This window comes from Calonectris borealis, chromosome 10, assembly GCF_964195595.1.
Source record: "Calonectris borealis chromosome 10, bCalBor7.hap1.2, whole genome shotgun sequence".
Classification (NCBI taxonomy): domain Eukaryota; kingdom Metazoa; phylum Chordata; class Aves; order Procellariiformes; family Procellariidae; genus Calonectris; species Calonectris borealis.
This window is the reverse complement of record NC_134321.1, coordinates 18,544,452-18,569,905: the sequence shown is the minus strand read 5'-3', so window position 1 is coordinate 18,569,905 and position 25,454 is coordinate 18,544,452. Positions and strand designations below refer to the sequence as shown.

The window sequence follows — 25,454 nt, the reverse complement described above, 5'->3', positions numbered from 1 at the left end:
TGCTCTTCTAATCAATGTATGCTATTTCTTAAAATCTGCCTATATACTGTAATGTATGCAGTGTAATCATTTGACACTGTTTTTGAAAACTTAGCACTATCCCATCCTTAATATTTTACTATGACTTGTATATTTGCTGCATTTTTTTTTGCTTTTCCTTTGAATTGAACATTGGTTTACATTACATTTTACATGTAAGAAAGTGTCAATCTTCCATATACTTAATACATAAAATCTTTCAATAAATAAAAGTTGAATTTAAAAGTGAAATTGATAAGGCAGCAAAACCAGTTGATCAAATTACATATAAACAGTGCATTAAAGGCCAATGCACTGTGAAAACATGTGAGGCAAAATTAACACTAATACTACAGAGTCAAAGGCTATTCTGGAAAGCCGAGACAGTCCATTTTTCAAATGTAGCATATCACAGAAAAAAACACTCCTCTGCATTCTTCAGGAAGCCCCTTTATTCTTCCATCCCAAAGAAAGGACATAAATTAAATCCTTGCTGAACTAATAATGCAGCCTGGAAAAAAAAAATGCAAATTTTTGTCTAACCATTTAACATGCACAGAGAGATTAACTCCGTACACAAGGCCTCGGGAAACTAATCTAAAAAGCCCTCCAGGGACACTTTGGTTGGAGGGGAGAGAAACTGGTACAGCAGTAACTCCTTAGTGGGTCCTTTGCTGGTGAATGGCCTGTGAATCTCTTTTGCTTCCTGCAGTTCTGCGCTGAATTGGAAATTTTACATCCTCAGGCCCAGATATGTCCCTGATCTGAGAGGGGTACTCACAGGAGGGAAAAAACCTTAATGAGATTTAGCGCCTAGTCTGGTAAGTCTCTGTGTGACTCCTTGTTTTGACCCCAACCTCCTAGTTATTTCGGTAAAGGAACAAGCTTTATATGATCAGGAACAAAGAGACAGATCTCTTCTATGTGTTATTTTTTAAAAAGAAACAAAGAAAAATAAAACCAGACTTAACATAATTTGTCCTGGGCTGGCACAAGGCTTCTGAGCAGTTTAGGGAAAATAATCTTTTGCCGCCCCAGGAATTAAGTATTTTGTCCTCGTTAATGAAATGGCAAACTCTGGATTTGTAGCAGAAGCAGAGCAGTTCTGTTAAGCTTTACGCTCCCTACAAAGTGTGGGGTATTGTGATAAGTGAGCTCTGCAGAGCCAGTACTGCACATCTCCAGTTCTGTACCAGCTTGTCTCCTTTACTAGGATCCACCTGTCCAGCCATGAGACAGAATCATGCTGCGGGTCAAAAGGATGGGCACAGGAGTGCGTATCCGTCTTTTAATGCAGGGCATGCTATTGGGATGGTCTGCTGCCCTCAGAGCCTCACCTTCTAGCTGCTCACCTTCTAGCTGCAGAGGCACACGACAGGGCTGGGTGTGTGAGCAGCAGCATTTGGCTGCTCCTTATGGGCGTCAGGGATCTTGCTTGGTCTCTGTGCACTGAATCAACTGGAGAGGATGCTATTGAGGGGGAAGGTTGCTCAGCCAGCACCAGGGTTTTTGAGTATTTCTTTTGCTTGTTTCTAAAATTGGTCCTGACTGCAAAGCTAAAAGTTTTTTCAGCAGCAGCAGAAATCTACAGTCTTTAGCTCACAGCCTACTCTGTCATTTTGTATTACTTCATGCACTATTCTAGGAGGTATCAGGCAGCAACAGAGAACTTTGCTTATGATTTCATAGCACGTTTGATTTTCTAACTTGATTCCTCAAGTGACCTTTAAGGGAAAGGAAGCCCACAAATAAAATTAAGATGTTAAAATAGATTACTAACTATAAAGTGCAGTATTTATTTGGGTTAATAAAATGCAAATTTGCTATTGATCCTTTATATTGGATTTGATTTTGATTCTACAGTGAGATCTTTGTTTTAGAACAGAAGTCGCAACTGATCAGGCTTGTTTCAAGGTCTCACTGCTGATGTAATAGATTCCTGCTTCCCAGTCTCACTTCGTCATTAATTTGGGAATTTTTGTCCCAAAAGAAATTAGCTGTAATATTTTAGCTGAAGATGACCCCTTCTGAGGAAGTAGTATTATGGAAGGTCTTTAACTGCTCTTAACTGGTTTTAAATTTTCAACTTATATAAAGGTTGTAATTTGAAGTCAAAGTCCACCTTTCATCTTGAAATACGTTATTAATGGGGTGATGAAATACAGTTATCTCTAGTGGAACACAGCTACTGAGCACCATGAAACACTAAGATTTTGAAAGTCTGAAGGAACAGTCCCAACTCATTCTAAGGTCTGTATGTAAACTGTCCAGTCTTTTTGGACTAGTTCAAATTTGGAGTAGATCAAAGAGGTGGTTCTCTGCCGTAGAGGTTCCACATACCTCTAATAACAACAGGGATTTATCCCATTGTCCCGAGCCAAGGAGTGCGTGTTCTGTGCTGGAGGAACATCCAGCCTAGTTTAGTTACGGATGTAGCCTAGCTCTGGGAGTAAAGAGCTTTATAGTAATTAAGTTTATCTTGCCTCCTTTGCTGTTAAGGAAAGTGAATTATTTTAGAGTATGCTACCACAAACGGTTGCCTCAAGACAACCAAAAGGGGTATATGTTGCGGTGAGAGGACACAGGAATGCTCTAAGGGGGCATTGCCTGCTGTGGGAATTGGAAAGCAATTGTTTTGACTGTCATATTCTTGACACTGTATGCCAGTTCAGTAACTTGGTCCTCCTTTGAGTTATACCTATTCTCAAATTATGTTACTAAAAATAAGCATTTTCTGTCAACTCAGTTGTTAAGCCTTGCTCACACACAGTTTTGAATAAAATCAAGTTAGCTGATAGGTAGATTTGTAAGTTTGAAATATTGCTCTTACTCTGGTTTTGACCTGTGTTGTGCCACATTACTGTTACGAGTTGGCCTATTCTAACTATTGTTCAGACATAACATGCAGTAGAATCTGAAAGATGCTAGTGGAGTAAAAATACTCACTTTCAGTCTAACCTCAAGCATGTGCTTTGGGGATTGAGCAGTGTCTCTTGCTGCTGGCTGCCTCAAAAGCCGTTTGCCATCTAGTGGCTTAGATGCATTAATGCCAAAAGGGTGTAAGTGGCAAAGCTGTTTCCTATTAAAAACAGTTGAAGTTACAGTTGTTTTTCGTCTTTTTCCACCTCCCCATGCTTTGCAGCTGTTTCTGTTTCAGCTTTATGAGGTGACAAGCCGAACTGTCCAACAAAACATCAGTAGTTGTCACTTACTGTTGCCCATGGCAGATGCCTGAAAAGGTCGGATTTTTGCCTCCAGTTAGCATGCTAATTTCTCCTGTTATATTTCTTGAAGTTCCCTACTTTTGTCATGAAAATGTTTGTGTGTGTGTATATATATGTGTGTGTGTGTGTGTATATCTATATAAAAAAAAAAATATACATCCTTACTGCAGTGTTGGTAGATGCTGCATGCTTTATGCTCCTCAGCTGCATTTTTGTTTCACTGTGCAGCGTATCTGGTAATTTGTGATGGGTTTTAATCCCCACAGTTCAACCACCCCTACTGACATCAGCACAAGTCTGCTGTCACATAACTGCCACTAAGAAAAGCCTAGAGCCTGAGTCAGGACAACCTTTTTAATTGCCTTTTCCATTTGAAAACTGGAAAACTGCCTAACAGGAGAGGAGAGGCGGCAATGTTTCTTCCCCTCTAACTAGAACACCCTTCTATAACACCCCCCCCCCCGCCCCCGAAAACACTTTCTAGTAGCTGCTGTTTGACATGAAAAGTTTTAGTTAACTGTAGCATTGCTAAGAAGAATGTGACTTCTGAGCCACAAGCCCTGCTTTTGAAGGGAATGTTCTGTAACGTAAAAAGATACAATCTTTTTATATATTGCTGCTTAAATAATAATCTGAAATAGTGTGGAACTACTGTGCTGATTTACACTGAGTCTAAAGTCTTACCTGTTTGGAAGACTTCAAGTCAGTATTATTAAATTTAAGTCTGTTACAATTGAATTTCAGCTTTGCTATTTGAAGGTGGTTTTTTTGGTTGGTTTTGTTTTGGGTTTTTTTCACAGAATGAAGAAAGATGCTTTCTTTTTCCTGCAGCGAGGGTGTTTTAGCTCAGCTTTGGTTGTCTTTCTCCGGGAGTCAGGGAAGAGTGGTGGGTTTGCCCATGGTTTAGAAAGGAATTGGTGAAACTCGCATGGAGATTTTTCAGAAATCTCTGGAAAATAGCGCTTGTCAGAAATGCTATTTAATCTGATCTCTCGTCTCACAAACCAGTGTGCAGTTTTGGGGGTTGTTTCAGTGGAATACCTGTTCGCGAAGCAGAAAGCTGGTGCTGAACGTTAGTTTTAGCGTCCGAGCAGACTGGAGTGCCCAGTCGTTTTGGAAGTCAACCATTTACGTCCAAAGCATTACTGAAAAGGACTCGTTTAGCCTGTTAGCAGCTGGATGAGCAGAGCGCTACCTCCGCTCCCAGCGCCTTTCCCGCCCCGCACCCGCTTTCCGCCCGTAGACCGGGGCGGTCCCGGCCGCGCTGACGCGATCGAGGCGCGACGGCGGCGGCGCCATTTCCTGCCGGCGGGGCAGGGCGGGGAGCTGATGGCCTCGCAGGACGTGCTCAGCCAGACCACCCGGCTCGCCTCCTCCAGCGCTTTGCTGCAGGTGCGGGGCCGCCCCGGGCCGCCCCCCTCCTCCTCCTCCGCGGTGCCCGGCGGTAGCCGCCTCAGCCCCGCTCGGCCCGCAGGTGTTTCCCGTGCGGCTTCCTTCACAGGTGCTGTTCCGGGTGGTCACCTTCGGGCTGAACGCCTTCACTCTGCGCTACCTCTCCAGAGAGCTGATCGGCGTGGTCAACGTCAGGTGAGGAGGAGGCTGAAGCGCACCCGGGCTGGAAGCCCGTGTCCCGCATCCCGACCGCGCTGTTCGCCCGACATACGTGAGGCTTCCCTGGGAACAGGGCTCCCGGCGTGATGGGGCTTTTTGAAAGTGTTTGGTTTTGGTATAGGATCTCGGGGTTTATGGACTGTAGGGTGTGTCGCTAATAACGCTTTGCAAAAGGCTGTTTAATTTACTGTTGTTTTACAGTGTTTGATCATTGAATGTCTCCGAGTTTCTTTTTTGGTGTGAAGCAGAGGTACTGCTGGCCTATTTTCATGTTAATCCATCAGCTTGCTGAGGACAAGCTGGACACAATTGCGTATTACATGCTGTTGCTATACAATAAATTTTGCAACTGCGTTTTTGGTTTATAGCATGCTTAAAGTATTTTTGCCATTTGAATAATCACAGGTAATTACTTTCCCTCCTTTTTTAGGAGGTGGTGATAATTTACCTCATCTTACCACGTTTTCTTTGCATACCTGATAGACTTGTCTGTCAGGCAGTCCTGTGTAAACACTGCCAGTGATGCTACTGTATGAAGGCCTTCAGAAGTAGTATGTAAAGAAATAATTTTCTCTCCTTTTTTTCCCCCACCCCCTTTAGGCTAACTCTACTGTATTCAACAGTTGTCTTCCTAGCCAGGGAGGCATTTCGCAGAGCTTGTTTGAGTGGAAGTACAAAGCGAAACTGGACCAAAACAATTAATCTATTGTGGCTGACGTAAGACACCTTTAAAAATTTACTTCCTTAGAACTTATTTCTAATTCTTGTCTGAGAGCTCACAAAATAAGAGCAAGTATTTATTTACTGAGGTAATTATTTCAGCATTGACTATTTAATAGCCTCAGTCATGTTTCAGGATTGATGCAGGAAGCTGGTCAAGTCTGTTGCTTTAGCATTTATGAACTTGGATCTTTTTTTGGAGCACATGGGAAAGCACATCACCAAAGGTGTTATCAGGAGTCATTTGTTCTGTCATTTAGCCTGGAGTTTCATTTATATTGTAGCTGTTAAAGGAAGATCCTGTTGCACAAATATGTAGTCCTTTGTTTTTTTTTTTTCTTTTTTCCTCTGCCTGCTCAGTCTTGCTCTTTTATTACTTGATATGCATTTGTGAAGCTGCTTTAGATTTTTTTTTTCTCCCCCCCTCCCCAACTTTTTTTTCAATGGCTTGAGCCTTGATGCAGTTTAATGGCATGGCAACACAAATGTTTGTGTTGGATAGGAGGGACGTGAAAGGGTGAAAGAAAGGGTTGGAATTAAACAACAGGGAATAAGTAGGACTACTTCTTTCAGCTGCAGTGCTGTTTATAGCAGAAAGTGGATAGCTTAAAGTCTATGTGAAGCAGCAGCCAGAGAGTGTAATCGCACATTGCAGCTAAGTGGATTTTATGACTTGTTTCTCCCTTGTGGTTCCTGGACCCACCACTCTGCTGCTTCCCCTCTGTCAGATCTCGCAGCTGTGCAGCTACGGTTAGGTGGGTTGAGAAGTAAGTTTACATGTCTGATACTCCTGCATAGTAGTGTTCCGTTGGGTCACCCTACTGACTTTCTGTGGAACTGCACAGCTCTTAATTAGATCTGGCCCAGGAATGGGAGGTTGTGCATGGTCATCTGCATTGAGGTGTAAAGAAGAGGGATTGTCCCTTTCAGGGATAGGTTTAATACTAATATTTTAAATGTATTATATCTGTTCTCTTCACTGTATTATAATCAGTTTTCTGCTATTTGACAGCCTTTCAAGTGGGCATTAACTGTTAGTTAACAATGACTGTGTGCACCTTTTTCTTTTTAAATTTTTCCTCATAGAGAAGCATAACTTAAAAAGAAGATTAACTTTCTTGAAGGATCTGAAATACGTCTTAGGAGCTTGATGTTAGATACCTTAGGGATCTGATAATGGGAGGGTCAAATAGATCCTGCTGCAATGATATAAAACTTTCTGCCTCTGCCAGAAGCTTCGTGTTCCTGAAGCAGTGTCAACAGAAGGTAATACACGTCTGCACTCCTGTGCCTAGCTTGGCTTTTTAGCTACAGTCAGTAGTCAAAGTGGCTCTCAGCTACAGTAGAGTATTGTGAACTGGCATACCTGAGGTACAGGCATGCATTTTCTTCTGTTCACTCTGCTGGTGCTTTCTGGAGAACCAATGATTTTTGGAAGAGCGAGACTAGCAGTTGGAGTGGTGGCATCTTTATCTGTTACAGCAAGATCCAACAAAGCTTGTCTGCCAAACCCCTGGTAACCACAGACTACAAAAAATTGCAGCAATGAGGCGTTTGCAGTGTTCTGCAGGCTGATATGGGATCCAAATTGTTTGGTCCTAGGGAACAAGAAATGCAGATAGTTGACCTTGTGTTAGGTTCTTGAGTAGAAAATAGACAAGTCAGAAAAATGTTTTCCGTGTCTTGCAGAAGAATGCCTTGAAATGTTCATTACAAAAAAAATTATTCTTGGTATTGTAACAAGAGAAATTAATTCTCGGCTTTTTTTTTTAATTATTATGGCAATATGTGAAATTTTAATCTAATTGTCTTGTTTTTTTTCTGCTTAAGTAATGTTTCTATTGATTGTTTTTATGTTAACTTTTTAGGGTTCCTCTTGGTGTTTTTTGGTCTATTTTCTTGGGCTTAGTCTGGCTACACTTGCTTGAAGTACCTGATCCTTCTGTGGTTCCTCATTATCAGGCTGGTGTAGTGGCATTTGGCCTTTCTGCAGTTATTGAACTTCTGGGAGAACCGTTCTGGGTTTTGGCACAAGCTCATTTGTTTGTGAGACTTAAGGTTAGTAAAGTACATGGGGTGTATGTGTGTGTGTGGAATTACCTTTCTCTATTGAAAAGAATGGATTCCTGAACTAGATCTTTGTATACTCAAGCATATAAAAAAAAACCAACCTGTGTGTACTGTTTAGTGCTGTATGACATAATTGTAACATAGACATGAATTTGTACCTGTTAAAGCAGGAAAGTTGGTTTATTTAGAAGTTATCACCTTAGTGATCATTAAATACTTAATCATGAGTTTTAATTGGAGGGAGAGGCACACAGCTTCCACAATTTTGCATTTTGATTGATTGTTGGCATGAAATTGTGAAATGCAACAATTGAGAACGTGATTGTCTCAAGTAAAATTTTCTCCCTTAAGTGCCATACAAAGGACTGGGAAAGTGCAATGGAGGAATTGTGAAATGCAAGAATAGCAAATTAACAGAGAAATTACAATCTAAGATGGCCAACTCAGCAGAAAGAAACTCTGTGATAAAGTCACACCAACTTTGAAAGTCTTATATTCCTACATAAATTCTGTGTGAAACTAATGTGTTTTAAGTTTTTGTATGTGGTTAAGTTGGCAGAAAATAAACCTCCTCTATTTTCTCATTCTTAAAGGTAATTGCTGAAAGCCTTTCAGTAGTGTCAAAATGCATTTTGACGGTTATTTTAGTAGTCCTTTACCCTCAGTGGGGCCTCTACATTTTTTCCTTGGCTCAGGTAAGTTTCCTGTGTTCTCTTTTTCTATAAATTCTTCATTCATCTGAATTTTTATTTGTCGCTGCCTTTGACATTTAGCCTGCTAAATAACTTGGAGGAGGTGAGAGAAAATGCTCCTGGGAGGTTTAAGATTTAGCACTTGTATTTAGTATTTTCCTAATACTTGTTATTGACTTGGCACTTTGACCCCGAGCAGTTTAATGGATGTACAAGAAAGCACCTTGTTCTGTCTGTGAAGGCACGTTTTGCCAATAAGTTTATGTTATTCTGTATAAGCTTTATGTTAACTCTTCTTTTTAATCAGTTATACATTCTAATGCTTGAAGACTTTGCTTACCACATGGCTTCAGTATTAATGTTAGATTTTGGATTTTACTGTGCAGAAGATTATAATCACGTGTAATTTTATCAGCCTGTACCACCAACCTATATCACTTTATCAGAAGGTGCTAATCACGTGTAATACGTACTCGGATTAAAACTTTTTCTTTACTACAATGAAGAATTGGCACCTGAAAAATAGGGTTGTTGCTGGTGCGATATCAGTTTACCTGGAAATGAAAATGTGATCCATCTCAGATGTGGACATTTGGTTATTTTTTTGTTCAGTTTTTGCAGTGGCTGTAGTAGATAGCTTATAACTGTCAAAAAAAGAGATGTAGATGGTAGCTACTCTGTCAACTTGTTTTTTGATTGAGTGAGTTATTGCTTTATATTTGGACTTTAAATAATCATTCTAAAAATGCTGAATAGAACATGAAGGTTGGCAAAGAGCTATGATAACCTACAGATTAAAAAAAAATCAACAGCATTCTTGGGGGGATTAAAGTTTTTACCTAGTTTAAAATTTAACAGGAATAAGGACTACTTACTACATTTTGTTCTCACTGAATTTGGAACTCTGGCATGTAATTCTGCATTTGTAAGTTCATTTTATATCACTGGTTGTTTTTCTTCTCTCCTTCCCTGTCTTTGCAGCTTTTATATGTCAGTGTTTTGGTAATGTGCTATGTAATTTATTTTGTGATGTTTTTGGGGTCTCCTGAAGCAACAAAGAAGTCATTTCCAGTTGCTAGAATGAAAGCTCTATTACCTAACTTGGTGGAAGATGAGGTAGGTTGCACAGTTCACTTCTTGATTTTAAGTTTTTCTTGAGAGAACTTTGAAAATTAGTTTGAGATAGTGGAGTTAATTGAGTGATTTTGAGGATATCTCTGCACTGTAGAATATATGACTGATTAAAAAAAAATTACATACAAATTCTGTTTGTCGTTTGTATCAATAAAATCCTTGTCAGAAAAACATTATGAAACTTGTCCTCTTCGTTGTTATGGGCTTGTGGCTGACTTACCTTTTAGTGTCTTTACACAAACCATTAACTGGTGGTAGAACATCTGCAGTGCACAGGGGAATGACCCCAGGTATCATTGCATCTGAGACAGGAAAGAAACCAGAACGATTTTACCATGGATTTTGGTACTTGGACTTTTCCATAATATAAACATGGTGGTACATAGTATCCTACAGATACTCAAATATCTCTGATGTCCTCTCAAAAGAAAATGAGGCAAAAAAAGAAATGAAAAGACACAGTGAGGAAGAAGACATTTTGAAAAAGATTTGCAGATAGCAAAGATAAAGGCAGTTCTTGGTTGCAAGACTTGTGGGGACAGTTTGAAAAGCAGTAAACAATTTATATCTACAGTGAAGGTGAAAGTTAAACATGGGTTAAGTGTGTTTTTTTTTTTTCCCCCAGTCTCTAACTTAATAGTATTTTCTGTAGAAACCTGGTTTGGGTACTTTATCTGCAACAATAGTAATTTTCAGCAAGGGAAAAAAAAATTGGTGTTGGAATTTAGCAATATTTTAGATTAGATGTTAGTAGCTATGGCATTGTGGGTTTTCCTCATCATTACAGTTAGAGCTAGCCTAGAGTAGTGTACTGGCTTTGTATTTTCTATTTCTACTCTGTAGTTTCAATCCTGTTTATTACATTTCAGTACTTCTTTTTTTGCAGACCTTTGTTAACTGGAAGGAAGCACGGTTGACTTGGAGTTTCTTCAAACAATCCTTCTTGAAACAGATTTTGACAGAAGGTGGGGCTTGATGTATAGTTGTGATGGAGGAGGGCCAGTGAATACTACGTACAAAATTGATTTAAAGCTTGAGAAAGCTGGGGAGGGGTGTGGGCATGCGACTTCCAGAGATGTTACCAACCTGAATGAAGTTTTTGAGGGTATTCTGAGTTAGGTGCTGTCCCCTTTGACTTTGTCTCTTGAATACTTAATGTTGGAAGTGCCTGAACAAGTACTGGGAAAGATTTAGGGACTTTTTCTTAAGTTCTTTATTTTGAACTTACAGGTGAACGATACGTGATGACTTTTTTGAACGTGTTAAATTTTGGAGATCAGGGTAAGTGTGATGGTGTTGTGGAATGGTGGCACAGTTTTCTTAGTCACTGCTCTTTAGATGGTTCTGAAAATGCCTTAAAGTATTTGAAGATAACTTGAAAATCTGAGATGACTTCAAAGCCTTTGTGACTTTGAGATACATTTCGGAGAATGATTGATACAGATTTAGAAAATAATTTAATTTAAGATCCGGATTTTAATTTTTTTTCTGTGGGTCAAAACTTTCCAATTGGATATGCGATACCATATATCTTTTTTTTTTAAAAAAAGAACTTCATTAGTATCTGATGTGTTATAGTTATGTGTTCAGTTTTTGTAATTCTGTTTTCCTGCTGTTTTCTGTCTTCCCTTTGAATCTGTGTTAGCTGTTACGGCAAGAACATCATTGTTCATAGCATTGCATCTCAAAACTGAATTATGTTCTGTAAAAGAATTCAGTGTGGTCACAGAGTAATGTATGTCAGTAGCCGTTCAGATGACTGAGGTGCCAGCACCTTAGGTCTTTATAGCTTGGGGAAGGAAAATAAGCTGTAATTGTTGGCCCACTGTTAGAAGTTTCTTGGCTTGTTTGAATTACTTTTAATTGCTGGCAGTAGTATGTTCCCCCTTAAATACTGAGTATATGGGCTTGCCACCAGTAACTGCGGCCACTTCTGATCCCCCTCTCCTGCAGAACAATTGAGCTGCCTCTTGCTTGAAGGGTCTTTAAAAGAGCAATGAGTAAAATGCCTGTACTCTCAAAATGTTGAGAAACATTGGTTCCAAGTCCTATGAAATCAGCCAGAACCTTATTCTGTTATTTCACTGTGAATATGTAAAGCACTTATCCATATGCCTGACTTTGTATGCTCTCAATGATTGTACTGTGTGTATATATATATACACATAGATGTCTTAGCAGGTTTGGAGCAATATCCTGCTGAGGATGGAAGTGCTGGTAAAATGTCATGTAGGATTGCTCTTCCACTTCAGTGAAAGTAAAAAGAAAAAACAGTTTCACACTCTTCTCCTGTATCAGTAAATCCCTACATTCCTGTTCTCATTCAGTGAAATTCATCAGGATCTTTTAACTTCCTCTACAGTAAGAATTTTAAATGTAGTTTGGTGCTGTTACTAGATTCACATGTCAGTAGTTGATGCTTTTGTCCTAGCTTTGCCATCTAGGAGCAAGCCTTGTAATTTTGAGCTGTGATTGCCATGACTGTCAGAATTTTTAGGGAACACTGCTTTAATGTTGCACTAAGTTCCACTTGTTTTCTCTTTGTTCGGTGGAAATCTTAAATTAGAATTCATGTCATTGTTAAAGACTTGGAATTAAAATGTGTCTAAAAAAATTACAGGTTGCTGCTATGATTTTTTGTTTGTTTGTTTTAAGGTGTATATGATATCGTGAATAATCTTGGTTCACTGGTGGCCAGGTTTATCTTTTTGCCTATTGAGGAGAGTTTTTATGTCTTTTTTGCTAAAGTGTTGGAAAGAGGGAAGAATGTAAAGGATCAGAAGCAGGTATGTTTATTTTGGATTAATTACGTGTCAAATGCTTGATTTATATTACAGATAAGTTGCATCACAGCACCGTGATTGACAGAATGTGTGTTTAAATTTGAGTATAAAGGCTGATAAAATTGAACAGTTGAAGTGGTGAACGAACATGTCAAGTGAGGCTGAACCAAAAAGAAAAGAAAATAGGTAAAATGCTAATGAAATAGAAATTAAGATATTCAGTGGCGTAATACTGCCTTGTATTATAACTGAAGTTAACGTCATCTGCTCCAACAGTGTGATGTAAACCCTAGTGTACCGTGTATTTCCAGATATACTTAGGCAATTATTTAAATCATGAAAGCATGCTATTTCTATCAAATAAATGCTGTCTGAAAATATCTGACTTACTTGAAAATATAAGTAGTTGTTAAGTATTAAACAGTAATGTTTCCAAAGAGTGCAGTTCTGGGAAGAATTGTATTTTTCTGGAGCTTCTGAATTGTATGTGGAATGTCAATGGTTAAACAAACAAGAGCTTTGTTCCACAGAGTAATATTCGTGCATGCTTTAGGAAAGAAGTTCTTGATCAGTCATGAAGGTCAGCCTGGGCTTTTGTCTGATACTGTGACAACTTCGTGCAGTAATCCTGCTACTTGCGCCGTAGCACGCAGTTAAACAAATTCCATGCTTCAGGTCATTGGTGGGCTGAGAAAGATGTACGTATATGTATCTTTTATACATAGTGTACCTGATATATGTAACTGGCAAAATGGTTATGAGTTTTCGCTGTATGTACTGAAATTACATTACGTTACAAGAATTATAAGAATGCTTCTTGTAATGAGGTAGTAGAACTGAGAAGTTGCTTGTTCTGGTGTGGCAAATCCTGTAGTCCCATGCAGTAATAAAAATCTGACCCTCCCGCTGACTCAAAACTGCGGCCTTGGGCAGATGCCATGTGCTCTTCTTTGCCATTTACTAACTGATAAACAGGTGCAAGTGTTGTTTGCACATTTTCTTGAACAGACATGTTCATGGCTAACATTTGTGTAAAATTTGTAATGTGTAAAACATAGAATGGAATAATAAATTTATAAAAATTGTTGGAAGTTAAGACCATGTGTATGGATAATTCAGTTACAAAGAATAAGTTTCACACCTTTTTACACTGTGAAAACTGATTTTTTTCTGTGAAGTAGCTTTTCTGTGTGAAAATAACTATTATATTGATTCTGATTCATGTAATTGACTAAAATTTTTTTCAGGGTGATGTTGCTATGGCTGCAAATGTATTAGAATTGCTGTTGAAACTTGTGCTTCTGATTGGCCTTACCATCACAGTTTTTGGCTATGCCTATTCTCAGCTGGCTCTGGATATTTACGGAGGCTCAATGCTCAGTTCTGGAACAGGTAAAGATTTATGGAACTGGCAAAGAAGCCATTCTTTAAAAAGAGAAACTGCAGCTATGATGAATTTTTGGGTAAATAAGCAGAATTTTTTTTTTTCTGTAAAACACCTGTTGAAATCAGTGACTTAGTTTGTCTGAATCCAGAACTCGTGCCTTTGTAATAGCATCTTTAATATGTAGTCACCTTAAACTAAAATATACTGAGGAGCTCTAAATAAGTATGATCGGGTTTGGGGCTCTACCTTCCTGCAATTTGACATTGTTGGAAAAGAACATTTTAAAGGATTGTTTGACCACTCCATGATGTAGAATTGCTAATTCCAGCTGTTTCAAACAACAACGACAAATCCCCTCAGAACCCATACAACAAACTGTAACCAAACAATCCATAGTTTTAGCATAGAAACAATAATACTTTTTTTTTTTAATAGTGCTAAACCATTGTCGTGGTTTAATCTGGCAGGCAGCCAAATACCACGCAGCCGCTCGCTCACTCCCCCCGTCCCCCCAGTGGGACGAGGAGAGAATCGGAAGGGTAGGAGTGAGAAAAACTCGTGGGTTGAGATAAAGACAGTTTAATAGAACAGAAGAGGGAAAATAATAATAATAATAATGATGATAGAATATACAAAATGAGTGATACACAATGCAATTGCTCACCACCCGTGCTGACCGATAACCAAGTAGCGATCGGTACTTCCTGGATCACGCCTACCGTTCATATACTGAGCATGACGTCACATGGTATGGAATACCCCATTAGCCAGCTGGGCTGGCTGTCCTGATTATGTTCCCTCCCATCTTGTGTACCTAGCTCAGTCAGTAGGCACGGGAGCTGTCCTTGGACTAGGAGGGCACTTAGCAACAACTGAAAACATCAGTGTGTTATCAACATTCTCCTTGTACTAAATCCAAAACACAGCACTAGGAAGAAATTTAACCTATCCCAGCCGAAACCAGGACAACCACGTAATGGTAACAATCTTGCTATGGTTATACATACTGAGGGGTAAGTTTTACAGATCTGTCCACAGAAGCAGTCAAGGAATTCGTAGGTCACCTTGGATTTTCAGGAGAGAAAGTAGATGTTCATTTAATTCCTTCTTGAAACATAAACACACAAATTGTAGCCTGGAGTTTTGTTGGGTTCTTTCAGTGGTTTGTCAGTTGACCTACATTAGCTCCTGCTAGAAAAAACAATCTGTCTTGTAGCTGAGCCCTGTGTAATGTCTCGGCTCCTAGCTGATCTATCTTGGGTGAAGATTTAGCAGCACCTCAGGGGAGCTTTTTTGTTGCATTTCTCTCGGGAAATTTTGCCTGTGTGCCATTGTGGGAGAGTTGTAGCTTGCATTTTCCATTTCACATCTATTATAATTAAGAGAAAGTTACAGTGAAGATGAAAGCATGAGGCAGTATATTGTGTTGACGACAGTTGCACTTGTTAGAGTTCTGCACCTTCAAACCGTAACCTTGGAATATTGCTTATTGGGTATTAAAATTAATTGCAATTACTTTATTCATGTTAAGATCATTTGATATATTCTAACCCCATGGACGCTTTTCTATTTTTAAATGTTAAGCATTTAGATATTTTTGCTTTAGGCCCTTACATGTTATTTGGAAGCTAGTACTTGATATGTACAGTGATTTTAAGGAAACCCCTGTGTCTGCATAACCAAGAAAAAATGTTAATAACTTTTGCATGTTGTTTTGAGTTGTCTTGCTGCTGGTTCTATCAGATTTGTTTCTAATTTTGAAAGCCAATGTTGTGAAAGATTGTCATTCTGGATCCCGGCAGCCAACTCTTTTTATGAAAAAAATGTTTTCTGTCCCTCTTTTTCTTCAAGAATGAGTGCCTGGGCGTAATCTTTTAGACATGCTTACTTGACTGAAAAGAACTATGTTTAGGAATATGGATGCAAGTCAAGTGACTCACAAGTAATTTTATTTTTTTTACCTAATGATAATGTGTGAAAATGAAATGTTGAGCATGCATACTGACTTACTTGACCAGATATTCATGGATATATTTATTTGGATATATTTTTTTCTTTCCAAGTGCTCTGTAGTCTAATGTTTTTATGCAAACATGAAAAGTCTTCAGCTCTGTCCCATGTTTGCTCACTGGGCGGTTGTTCTTTAGAACTGAAACAGGAGGAGTCTCGGTAATATGAACTGCTTTGCTGCCATCAAGAAGGAATATTCATGGATGCACACTAACCTGTGAAAAAGAGCATGGGATTTTTTTCCCAGTGTTACAGTCTCTAAAGGACAAGAAAAAGATTAAGGTCTGAATGGAGAATATTGAAGTCATGTATAAATTATCTGTGAACCATAAAAATCTGAATATCATTTTTCATCTAGCAGAGTTTCGAATGTATTGAACAGCCTTTCTGTTTTTCTTACTGTTGTGTTCAAAATATACATTTTATTGCTTTTAGTACCTTATAATGACTATTGCATTAATTTCCAGAAACTTCTGTACAATAGAAGATTTGGGTTATGATAAACATTAATTTTTAATTAGGAAATCCCTTTTAATAAAATACTTTTTTTGATGGATATCTTCTCTCTTATTCTAACAACTGCTATTCTTGGGTGTTTTGGGTTTTATTTTTGTTTTTATTTTGACTTGTTTATTTGTGTTCTTGTCAAGATATCTAGACAGGAAACTTGTTCAAATGAACTTAAGTTTCCATTATTAGTGATAACATTACAACTTTTATCTCTTAGTGAGTGTAAAAACAAAGTGGTTTTATAAAAGAAATAGTAATCTACTTATCATTCTAATGTGTTTTTTAGGTCCAGATCTCCTCCGATGTTACTCTTTATATGTCCTATTTCTTGCTATCAATGGAGTAACAGAATGTTTTACATTTGCTTTGATGTGCAAAGAAGAGGTAGACAGGTAGGAAATGGTGTCCCCAGAATATTCCTGTAATTCATCTGCGTGTGGTTTGCTTGGAGTTCAGAATGTAAACAGAACAATTATTGTGCATGGATATGTGCTTGGAAATGCTTTTTTCCCAAAGAGCAAATTTCTTCCTGCAGTCACTTTAAGAGCTATGTTCCTTGTCTCCAGAGCCGGGTGCAACAGATGGGCAAGCAAACAGGCACTACTTTTGCTTTTTACATGCTTGTATTTGTTGATAAACATTGATTTTCTTAAAAATTTATTTGTAGTGACCATATAAAGAGATTGGTGCCTTTGAAATCAGCATGAAAATATCCCGCCCCACTGAAAACCAACTCCCTTGGTTAGCTGTCTGCATGTAGATTTAGATGTAGAAGCTTTAGCAAATGTTTAAGTGTTTGGGTCAAAAGATCAGAAATTAAGAAATGAAAAGATTGTTGAATTAACTTTTGGTACATCACTAACTGGAAAAGTAATTTGAATGTGAAGTCTTGTTTTCTGTACACACGCACTTGAAGATACCGTTTTTAAGACAAACTATCACTTAAAACTCATTAAAACTTTGCAACTGTTAAAAACTTTTCCTGTACAGTTACAGGTACACTTCAGGTACACTTCTGAATGATATAAACTGTGGGTCAGAATTATCTGAGTAGATAAGTGGTTTATCTACTTCAAGTAGGACTAGAGGACTTCCTGAGATCCCTTCCAGTCTGGATTATTTTTTGATTCTGTGTTCATCCTGGGTTGTTGACTTTGAAGCCTGGTTGCCTTCCCAGTGCTACCATCAAGGTTTTTTCGCTTAGACAGCAGCTGTCCCTTACAAGGCCTTTCCAAATTAATTTCAATGAGATCTACTTTCCACAGTCAAAGTAGTATCTTTTTAGACTTAGCAAGGGCTGCTTTCGTGACGCCTTTAAAGTGTGAACTTGTTTTCAAAGCCACTGTTTGGAGCAGAAACTAAATAAAGCGTCATCTTGTTGTTGAGCGTTATTTTTCTTTAATATATACCTAAAATAAAATAGCAAAATGTCCACAGGTTTTTACATTACTAATCATTGCTACTAAATTTGACTTTCTGAAATGAGTATACAGCTGATAAGTAAAATAGAATTTCCTTCACGTAATGTAGTTCTTGGTTTAATTTGTTTGATGGATTTTCCATTCTTTCAATGAATTTTTTTATTAACGTCTTCGTTCTCAAATTTATCTTCTTCCATTAGAAGATGGTAAGAGAATTTCTGTTCCTCATTTTAGAAAATAAATTGTGGTATTTCTTCAAAGATAAAGTTAGTAAATAAATACTGTAACTGTATACATTGTTAAATTGTTTCTTTTTTTTCCTAGGTACAATTTTGTTATGCTGGCCTTGTCCTTCACATTTCTGTGCATCTCTTACTTCTTGACCCACTGGCATGGCAGTATAGGCTTTATCCTTGCCAACTGTTTTAACATGGGTATTCGAATAGCTCACAGCACCCACTACATCTATGATTACTTCAAAGAAAGCACTTACAGACCTTTGACAGGCTTGCTGCCCTCACCATTTTTGATATTTGTTTATATCATAAGTGGAGTAATCACTGGTTTCTCAGAGGTAAGCATCTTTCTCGGATTTGGCTTTCACTGTGAAAGTTAGTGTCAAATGACTTTTGTGTCCACAAGCAGAAAAATGCCATTAGCAAAAAAGGCTGATGGGGGTAGGCTGGAAGACTTCCATTTCAGGCAGGGCAAGGTACAATATAAAGAGATTTTATCTTTGCTACAAAGTCATCTCTGCCACCTGTAGAAGGTGTGTCTGACAAGTAAAATAAAATTTAACACATTTCTGCTGTCTGTAGATAAATCCATGTCCGTAGTTCTTAATAATAATTCTAATTTTGCACAAAAAACCTGTTATTAAAAATTCTGTAATAAAAAGCGGTAGAGGAAAAACAACCAAAACAAGAACGGAAACAAAAATTGCCAAGAGCACATTTATCACATATATTCAGACTACAGAGTGGTAATTGTGCAGACTAATTAATACGGAGATGGCAGCATTTCAATGTACAAAAATTTGACAGATTGAAAATCCATTATGCCTTAGAAAGGAGAGCTTTATATTTTGGAATAGGAGATTTCCAGTGGGGTTTGTTAGAAAATAGCCTAATACATTACTGCAAAGTGGCAGACTTGTGTGATAGCACCAGCAGAGTTTTCCTAATATCTCAATTAACGTATTTTTGCATGTCAGATAATAGTAACTTTCACATTTATCAGGTATCTACTGAATGTTCATTTTTTTGCTGACAGAATTTTCTTAAGAAATCAAGTGTTGTGACTACTAAAGATGATTTATTGTAGGACCAGTGCATGTGGCAAAACTGCGCTCAGCCTGATGGTGGTGTTAGCATGGTCAAGAGAGGTGTTGGACCTTATTTTTTATTGAGACAGCATATCTACTTTTTGCTGACCAGTTTTCCTGCAATTGCTTGTTTCCTTTGTTGTAGGTATTCTTCTGCTGCGATAAGGGTTGGATGGCAAGGCTGATTCACATCAGCATGGGTGCTCTGTGCTTTGCAGCAACCACTGTTACTATGTTCTGCACAGAGACCAAGCTGATCCACTTTGTCAGAAGCCAGTTCCTCTCCCGGTATATGAAGAAAGGAACATGAAATGCTCGTGTGCAGAACAGTTCTTGTACATGCTTGCAGTAAACCACTGTATTTTTTGCATAAGATCTGTATGGAAAAAGATTTCCACATGTGTTTATTGGAAGCATTGATATTGGAGCGGCAATGTAAAAGGTTTGCCACCTGAATATTATTTTGTCTTCTAAACTGGTCAGTACAGTGAAAGAGCGCTGAGTAATTTTCTCTGTATGCATCATTCTTTTCTAAGCTTTTCTTCAAACAGCCTCTTTGGTAATGAATGAAGATCTAAGATACACCCTTCTGACATAACCTAGTTGACAGACTTCATGTAGAGAGCTCCCATTCTTACCAATGGGGAATACAGGTTTGAAGGCATCATATGGCTTACATCTTAAGATGTAATTGAGAATGCCCTTATTTGGCACAGTGTGCTGCTTAACCGGTTAGAAAATAAATGGTCTGACAAAAAAAAAAAACCCAACAAAACCTACAAAACAAAAAAAGCTGAATAAATCACTAGAGCAAGGACCAATAGCAATAGAACTATTACTGAAGTAGAACATAATGCAGTGCAGAGAGATTGAGTTGTCAGTGTTTTGAAGTGTAAAGCAGTGAACAGAAAGTTCTGACGTTTACAGGTAAAGTAATGGAATACACAGCATGTGTCCATGCTATGTAAGATTATTTCATTCAGCATTTCATTCATTTATGAGGGTATTGATTAACTTGTCAAAAATACTCTGAAGCCTTATCTAAAAGAAAAAAGGGTTTTTGAGCAGTGTTTTACAGAAGGTGTTAAGTACAATCAGACTGATGCTGAAGTTCCAGGAGGTTCATCATAAAACTTCTTGCTTTCAGTCCATTGTTTGTGGTTTTTACCTGAGATTTTAAATGCCAGCATGAACAAATTTGTCTCAATAAAATTTTATTTTGTCTGTGAAATTGAATGTTAAATATATTTAATAGGATTTCTTTCAAGGATTTATGCACATTGAAATTTTCATTATTGGATAGAAATGCTTCATTTTGTTACAACCGGTTTTCCTCATGTCTTGTTTCTTTACTTGTTCAATCTTAACCTTTGTATTGATTTTTTTTTTCAATTGTTGAAAATTTGGAGATTCAGAAGTCGTAAAATTAGATGTTAGGCTGCTGGTTTAGGTTCACTAATGGTGTATTTATTGCTGGTCTAAGATCTGAATTTGGCAGTTTCAGAATGTACAAGTGGCAGGTTTATAACAGTGTTGCCTTTGCAGTGTTTGGATGGACCAAAAAGTGTCAAGCAATGAAAAATGTGTCCTCGGACATGTACAGTCAAAAGCTTTTAGTTTAATTATGTAGCAATTCCTCAGATCCTCAGACTGCTTAAAAAATTACTTCACTGTAATGGCATTGTGGAGTTCATCCTGGTAACTGTAGCTCACAGAGTGAAATGCTTTCTCGTATCAGTGTCTTCAGTTTGGTACTGTTAGAAACATTTTCTAAACTCTGGTAATTTTCGCTTGGAGAATATCCCCAGACATACTTTATACGAGAACTTGGTGATTGAAAAATTTTCACAGAGAAGCCAAAATGTGACAGTGGAAGAGAAAGGTGCATTTCCTCGGCTAATGGTAGTGTCTCCATTGCCTGGCTGGAAGGTAGTAGAAAGACACTTGCTGATTCTTCTGAAGTTGTTATGAAATCTATCAAAATAAAACAAACTCTACATTATTCTGTCCCATTAAGTGAATTTGGTAGTTCTTTGCCTTTTAAATTTTTCTCTTCTGAGTTGTCTTGCAGCTTTTTTTTCTTTTTTTCTATCAGGTACAGAGTTTGTTATGAAGTACAGCTCCATACATTGCAGAGGGTTGAAACTTCTTTATTATAAATTGTCAACGCTACGGTTTCTTTTCCTTTACTTGTTCATAATTCAGAAACAACCAAGACAGTTGAACTTACAGACTTTTTTTAGAGTCATAGTTTCTCTATGACTTTGGGACCTTACTGTGGGAATATCTCAATCTGTACAGTGAATTTTAACTAATTCTTGGAATGAGGAATTTTGTATAGCCCTGCACGTAAAGTGCTTTGGAGATTGAAGAACTTTCTGTACAAAATGAGCTTGAAGTCATGCTGTCTTGTCTAGTCTTATGATCCCAGCTGTGCAGTGATATTACTTCTGCTGCTAGTATTGTCATAAATACGGTGATGTGAGATCTCACTGCTCAAATAGTGGGCTGACTAGTCTCATAAATCTTTTTTAATATAAATGCTGTGTATGCATTTAAAGAGAAGTTGCATTTTTAAACTAATTAGTTTGATTTCATATTGGAGAGGCTTATAAATATCTCTTGCATCTCAACAAGTGAAAATGCAATTTCATATGAATCAGGAAGACATTTAAGGTGGCTTAATCATTGCTCATTTGCAAATCAAGGATACATTCCTCTTTTAAACTTGATCTGTAAGCAGTTCAGTGATGGTTGGCTGGGTTTTGTGGTTTGTTTTTTTTTTTTAAATATATCTTATGTGGCAGGAAACTGCAAGGAGGCACAGGAAGTACAGATCTATGAAGCTGTCTCTTGGTTTCTTATTTATCTGTATGATCCTTAACATGAAAGCTGTTAATTGCTTTATTTATAAAGAAGCAGACTCTGTCAAACTCGGGGACAAAGTTGAGTTTGAACTTCACCAAATTTTCCTTTTATTTGCAGTTCTGTCAGTCTGTCAAAGGCACATGGGATGCTTGTCTATAAATTTCATGAAGCTGTCTTGCAGTGTTTTTCTGAAATCCTTTAGTTTAAGCCAAAGGAGACTTAAACTGGGGTTTTTTTGGAGAAAAAGTTATGATTTCATACATCATGTGATGTGGTTTTTTTAAATACTTGGATGAATGACATTCAAACAACTGTAAGATAAAATGGTTATATAATAGGATAATACCAAATAAAATTTATTTCCCTTACATTTTGTTTTTGTCTTCCAGTTGCAGGCTTATTAGAGTGTTACTTGTATCTTTGGTACGGTTGATGTTTAAATTTGGTGGGATTTTCTAGGATCTTTTATGTATAAGTTCATTTATCAACCTAGAAACTTATATACCATTTCCTAACACACACAGTGGTAAAATTTACTGTAGTATTTTTGTGAGAAGTGGCATCATTAATAGTCACTTTCTTTCCTCTTTGTTTTTGTCAAAATGTATGTTTGTATGGATTGGAATGACCAAGTTTCTTTGTTTGCTTTTAAACAATGCATTGTTGTGATAAAAACTGTTTAAGTGGCCAGGAGCAAACCTGATATTTAATGAAGTTTGTTAGCTGAATTATGCTGCAACTGGCAATACTAGTGTTAGGTATTCACCAATTAACCAATTGTTTAACTGTTTGTTCTTTTCTAGTATTTTAAATACTTTATTTGTAAAGAAGTAGGGTGGGGGGAGCACGTGTGCTTTTTTTTGGTTGTTGGTTTTTGGGAAAAGAAATTAGGAGTTAAGGTTTACCTTAATGGTTAATCTGCTTTAGTAGGCATGAAAGGTAATAGATGTAAACTTGAATGTTGACCACAGTTCAGCACCCATAAGAGGCGTTGATGTGTTCGTTCATATGAAGGATTGCCTGAGCTTGAGTACCCTGAGGTCAGCTAGTCCTAATTTGCTGGCTTCTGGATAGTGCTTAAATCTAAACTCTGAAATTCTTTTTGTGGATTTTGTATTTCTTGCTGTTTGAATGTCATACTCTTTTTGTGGTTTAATTACCCTTATTTTAAAGATAATACTGAAGAGAGAGGATCTCAGGCTTTTTGAACCATATCATTGCATCAATAGATCTGCTGAGATGTAACGATTTTGTTCGGGACAAAATACATAACTCATTTGCATTCTGATAGTGCTATGTAAATGCAGTTCATTTTCATTGTAAGCTTAAAATGAAGTTTGGAGCTCTCCAGATCTAATGTACAGCTGGGCCATGGAAAATAAGTGCAAGGCGTGCTCAAAAGTGTTAGCAGCTGGGAGGTCTAAACAAAACAGTGATAGGAAGTGCTTATCTCTGTTGCATTTTGGATTACTTCCACAAAAAGATGTTTGTTCTCTTTAGCTTATGGATCTGAACTGTGGGTCATGCACTACCTTGCTGTGATCTACAAGAAGGAAGGAACCCTTTTCAGTTGGGATGTCTGTAACTGCACACTGCTATAGTGAGCTTCATTCACGGACTCTGAGTGTGCGCTTTCATGTGCAGCTAAGGTAGGATAGTTGCTTTTCCTGTTGTAACTGTGGGGAAAGGTAAAACAACTCCGGTTTTTGTTTTGTCAGACTTCCTGTTTAGTTGTGGTAAGCGAGCATCTAGTAGAGCTCTGTACGTTGATTTGCTAGCTAGGTTTCGTGATTCACAGATACATCTCTGTCCAGCGTGACTTATTTCCAAAGTTTTATGCCATCTCACTGAACTGAGAAAATGGAAAGGAACATAAGCAGGAGGACAGACGTGTTATATCTGTGACCTATTTAAGAAGACTGAAATAATTAAAGCTGTGTCAAGAAGAAAAAAAAATGGAGAGATAGCAGTCCTTAAACACAGATAAGATGTATGAGTAGTTCTAATCTGCTAGTAAACGAGAATCCTGTTTTGTTCTCTGTGATACACTTTGGAGAGAACGCTTCAAAAAGGGAAGAACATAAGAGAGCTTAGGAGAAGACTGCAGAGTTTTGCCCATAAGTTTGTTGAATGGAGGAATATTTCAGACTCTTGCTCCGTCATGGCTCCTCCTTGGGAGAGGGAGGAGTGTGAAACAGCGCACTGATGCTGTTCCGAAGAGACTCGCTTGTGTCTCGGAGAGCGACTGAGGCCTAGTCGTGCTCTACTGTGAGAAAGAGCCTTGTGATCACTTGTGAATATCTTCAATTCCTTCCTTGTTTTGGTTGGTTTTTGGTGGGTTTTTTTTTGATTCCTGACACAGTTTCATTCATATGTTGGTAAACCCTTCATAACCAACTGCCTTGTGTAGATATCTCTCATCTTTATTTGCTGAAAAAAGACTGCTGAAACAGTCTCAATGTAAAACCAGAGTCCTGCACTGGGATGGAATGAGGAGTGTGTTGGTCAGCTAGCTGAAGGTTGTATTATGGCATGCTTGCTATACCTGACAGCAAGGAGTGAGGAGGGAGCAAATTAAGGTTGCACTGAAAAATCTAATTGTGGCTTCTTTTCGGTTCTGGATGCTTGACTTGGCAGTGCTAATGTTTTCCTAATGGAAGGGTTTTTTGGGAATAATTTTACAAAACAAGTACCATAAAGTGCATTCATGTGCCTTCTCTTATTTGTGTAATGATTTTTAGCAGCCTCTCAGAGGGGATGGGGAGATGTACGGTATGAGGAAGGGAAGAAGGGAAATGTGGTAGAGTACAGTACATGTGCAAGGAACATAGTGTCCCTCTGAGGAAAGGTCTCCTTCCTCAAAAAGTGTGTGAGTTACTTCTATCTCTGAATGCATTTCTGTCACTGCAAATAAAACTCTTGAGTATGTATCTGCACAAGTGCTTCTCTAGGCAACTAGTAGAACATGCTTTGAAGAAGCAGAGTATGCCCATTAAGTAGAGTATACTTTGCTACAGATTGCTTGTCATTCTGCTTTGCTGGTCAAGTAGGCTTTTATTTATGCACTGAAAATACAGGCCATAGTGTGTGATAATATTCTTTCTCTCTAACAGTCCTCCCATTTGAGGTTGACTGTATATTAGCCTATGGAAACTGTGGGTTTTTCTGTGTTTCCTTCAGAATTGCACTAATGGTTTTTGGTATTCCTCCCCCCCCCCCCCCCCCCCCCCCCCCCCCGCCCCCCGATGACTTTGTTACACAGTTGCTTTACAGGTGTTCATCTGGGAGCTCTGCTGAAGCACAGGACTAGTGTCAGGCTTCACTCAAGTCCTACTTAGCACAGAAAGGTTGCATGAGGGCTGGGTGGAACCTCCCCTGCTCAATAGGGGGATAGGTGTTGTGACCCGCGGACTGGGTCTCACACTGCACATCTGTGAGCACCTTGGCTCAGATTTCTAAGGAAAAGTTGTCGGAGCAGTGAAAAAAGTCTGTAGAAAAGCCACGCAGGATAAGAAAGCTAGGATTGCTTTCTTGAGACAGCAGCTCAGGGATTCGGGAGGAAAACCACCTACAGGTATACATTCCTGCATGTAAATACAGAGTTGGAAGGTGGCAACTCAGGAACCCCAAAGGTCCATTTCAGGAAGCTGCAAAGATTCCCTGCTGAACTGTCTGCTAGTAG

The 25,454-nt window shown here is 38.3% G+C and overlaps 1 protein-coding gene across 2 annotated transcripts; it reads left to right on the top strand.

Annotated features, from left to right (window-relative positions):
• Positions 1-4,527: 4,527 nt before the first annotated feature.
• RFT1 (RFT1 glycolipid translocator homolog) lies at positions 4,528-22,140 on the top strand. 2 transcript variants are annotated; one of them, XM_075159231.1, is made up of 13 exons: positions 4,528-4,634; positions 4,744-4,829; positions 5,454-5,570; positions 7,442-7,631; positions 8,237-8,338; positions 9,317-9,451; positions 10,356-10,434; positions 10,700-10,750; positions 12,125-12,255; positions 13,500-13,644; positions 16,446-16,551; positions 17,905-18,154; positions 19,050-22,140. In XM_075159231.1, the coding sequence occupies exons 1-13, from the start codon at positions 4,572-4,574 to the stop codon at positions 19,212-19,214; spliced, it is 1,620 nt and encodes a 539-aa protein (XP_075015332.1). In that variant the 5' UTR covers positions 4,528-4,571; the 3' UTR covers positions 19,215-22,140. The 2 variants fall into 2 exon arrangements, with proteins under 2 accessions (XP_075015332.1, XP_075015333.1); XM_075159232.1 differs by lacking the exons at positions 12,125-12,255; positions 13,500-13,644.
• Positions 22,141-25,454: the final 3,314 nt, after the last annotated feature.

Bases quoted from the DNA above. Each gene is read 5' to 3' on its own strand.
- RFT1 (XM_075159231.1), top strand. From the start codon at position 4,572: ATGGCCTCGCAGGACGTGCTCAGCCAGACCACCCGGCTCGCCTCCTCC. The intron at 4,635-4,743 runs GTGCGGGGCCGC...CTTCCTTCACAG, and splicing joins CCTCCAGCGCTTTGCTGCAG to GTGCTGTTCCGGGTGGTCAC. The intron at 18,155-19,049 runs GTAAGCATCTTT...CCTTTGTTGTAG, and splicing joins TAATCACTGGTTTCTCAGAG to GTATTCTTCTGCTGCGATAA.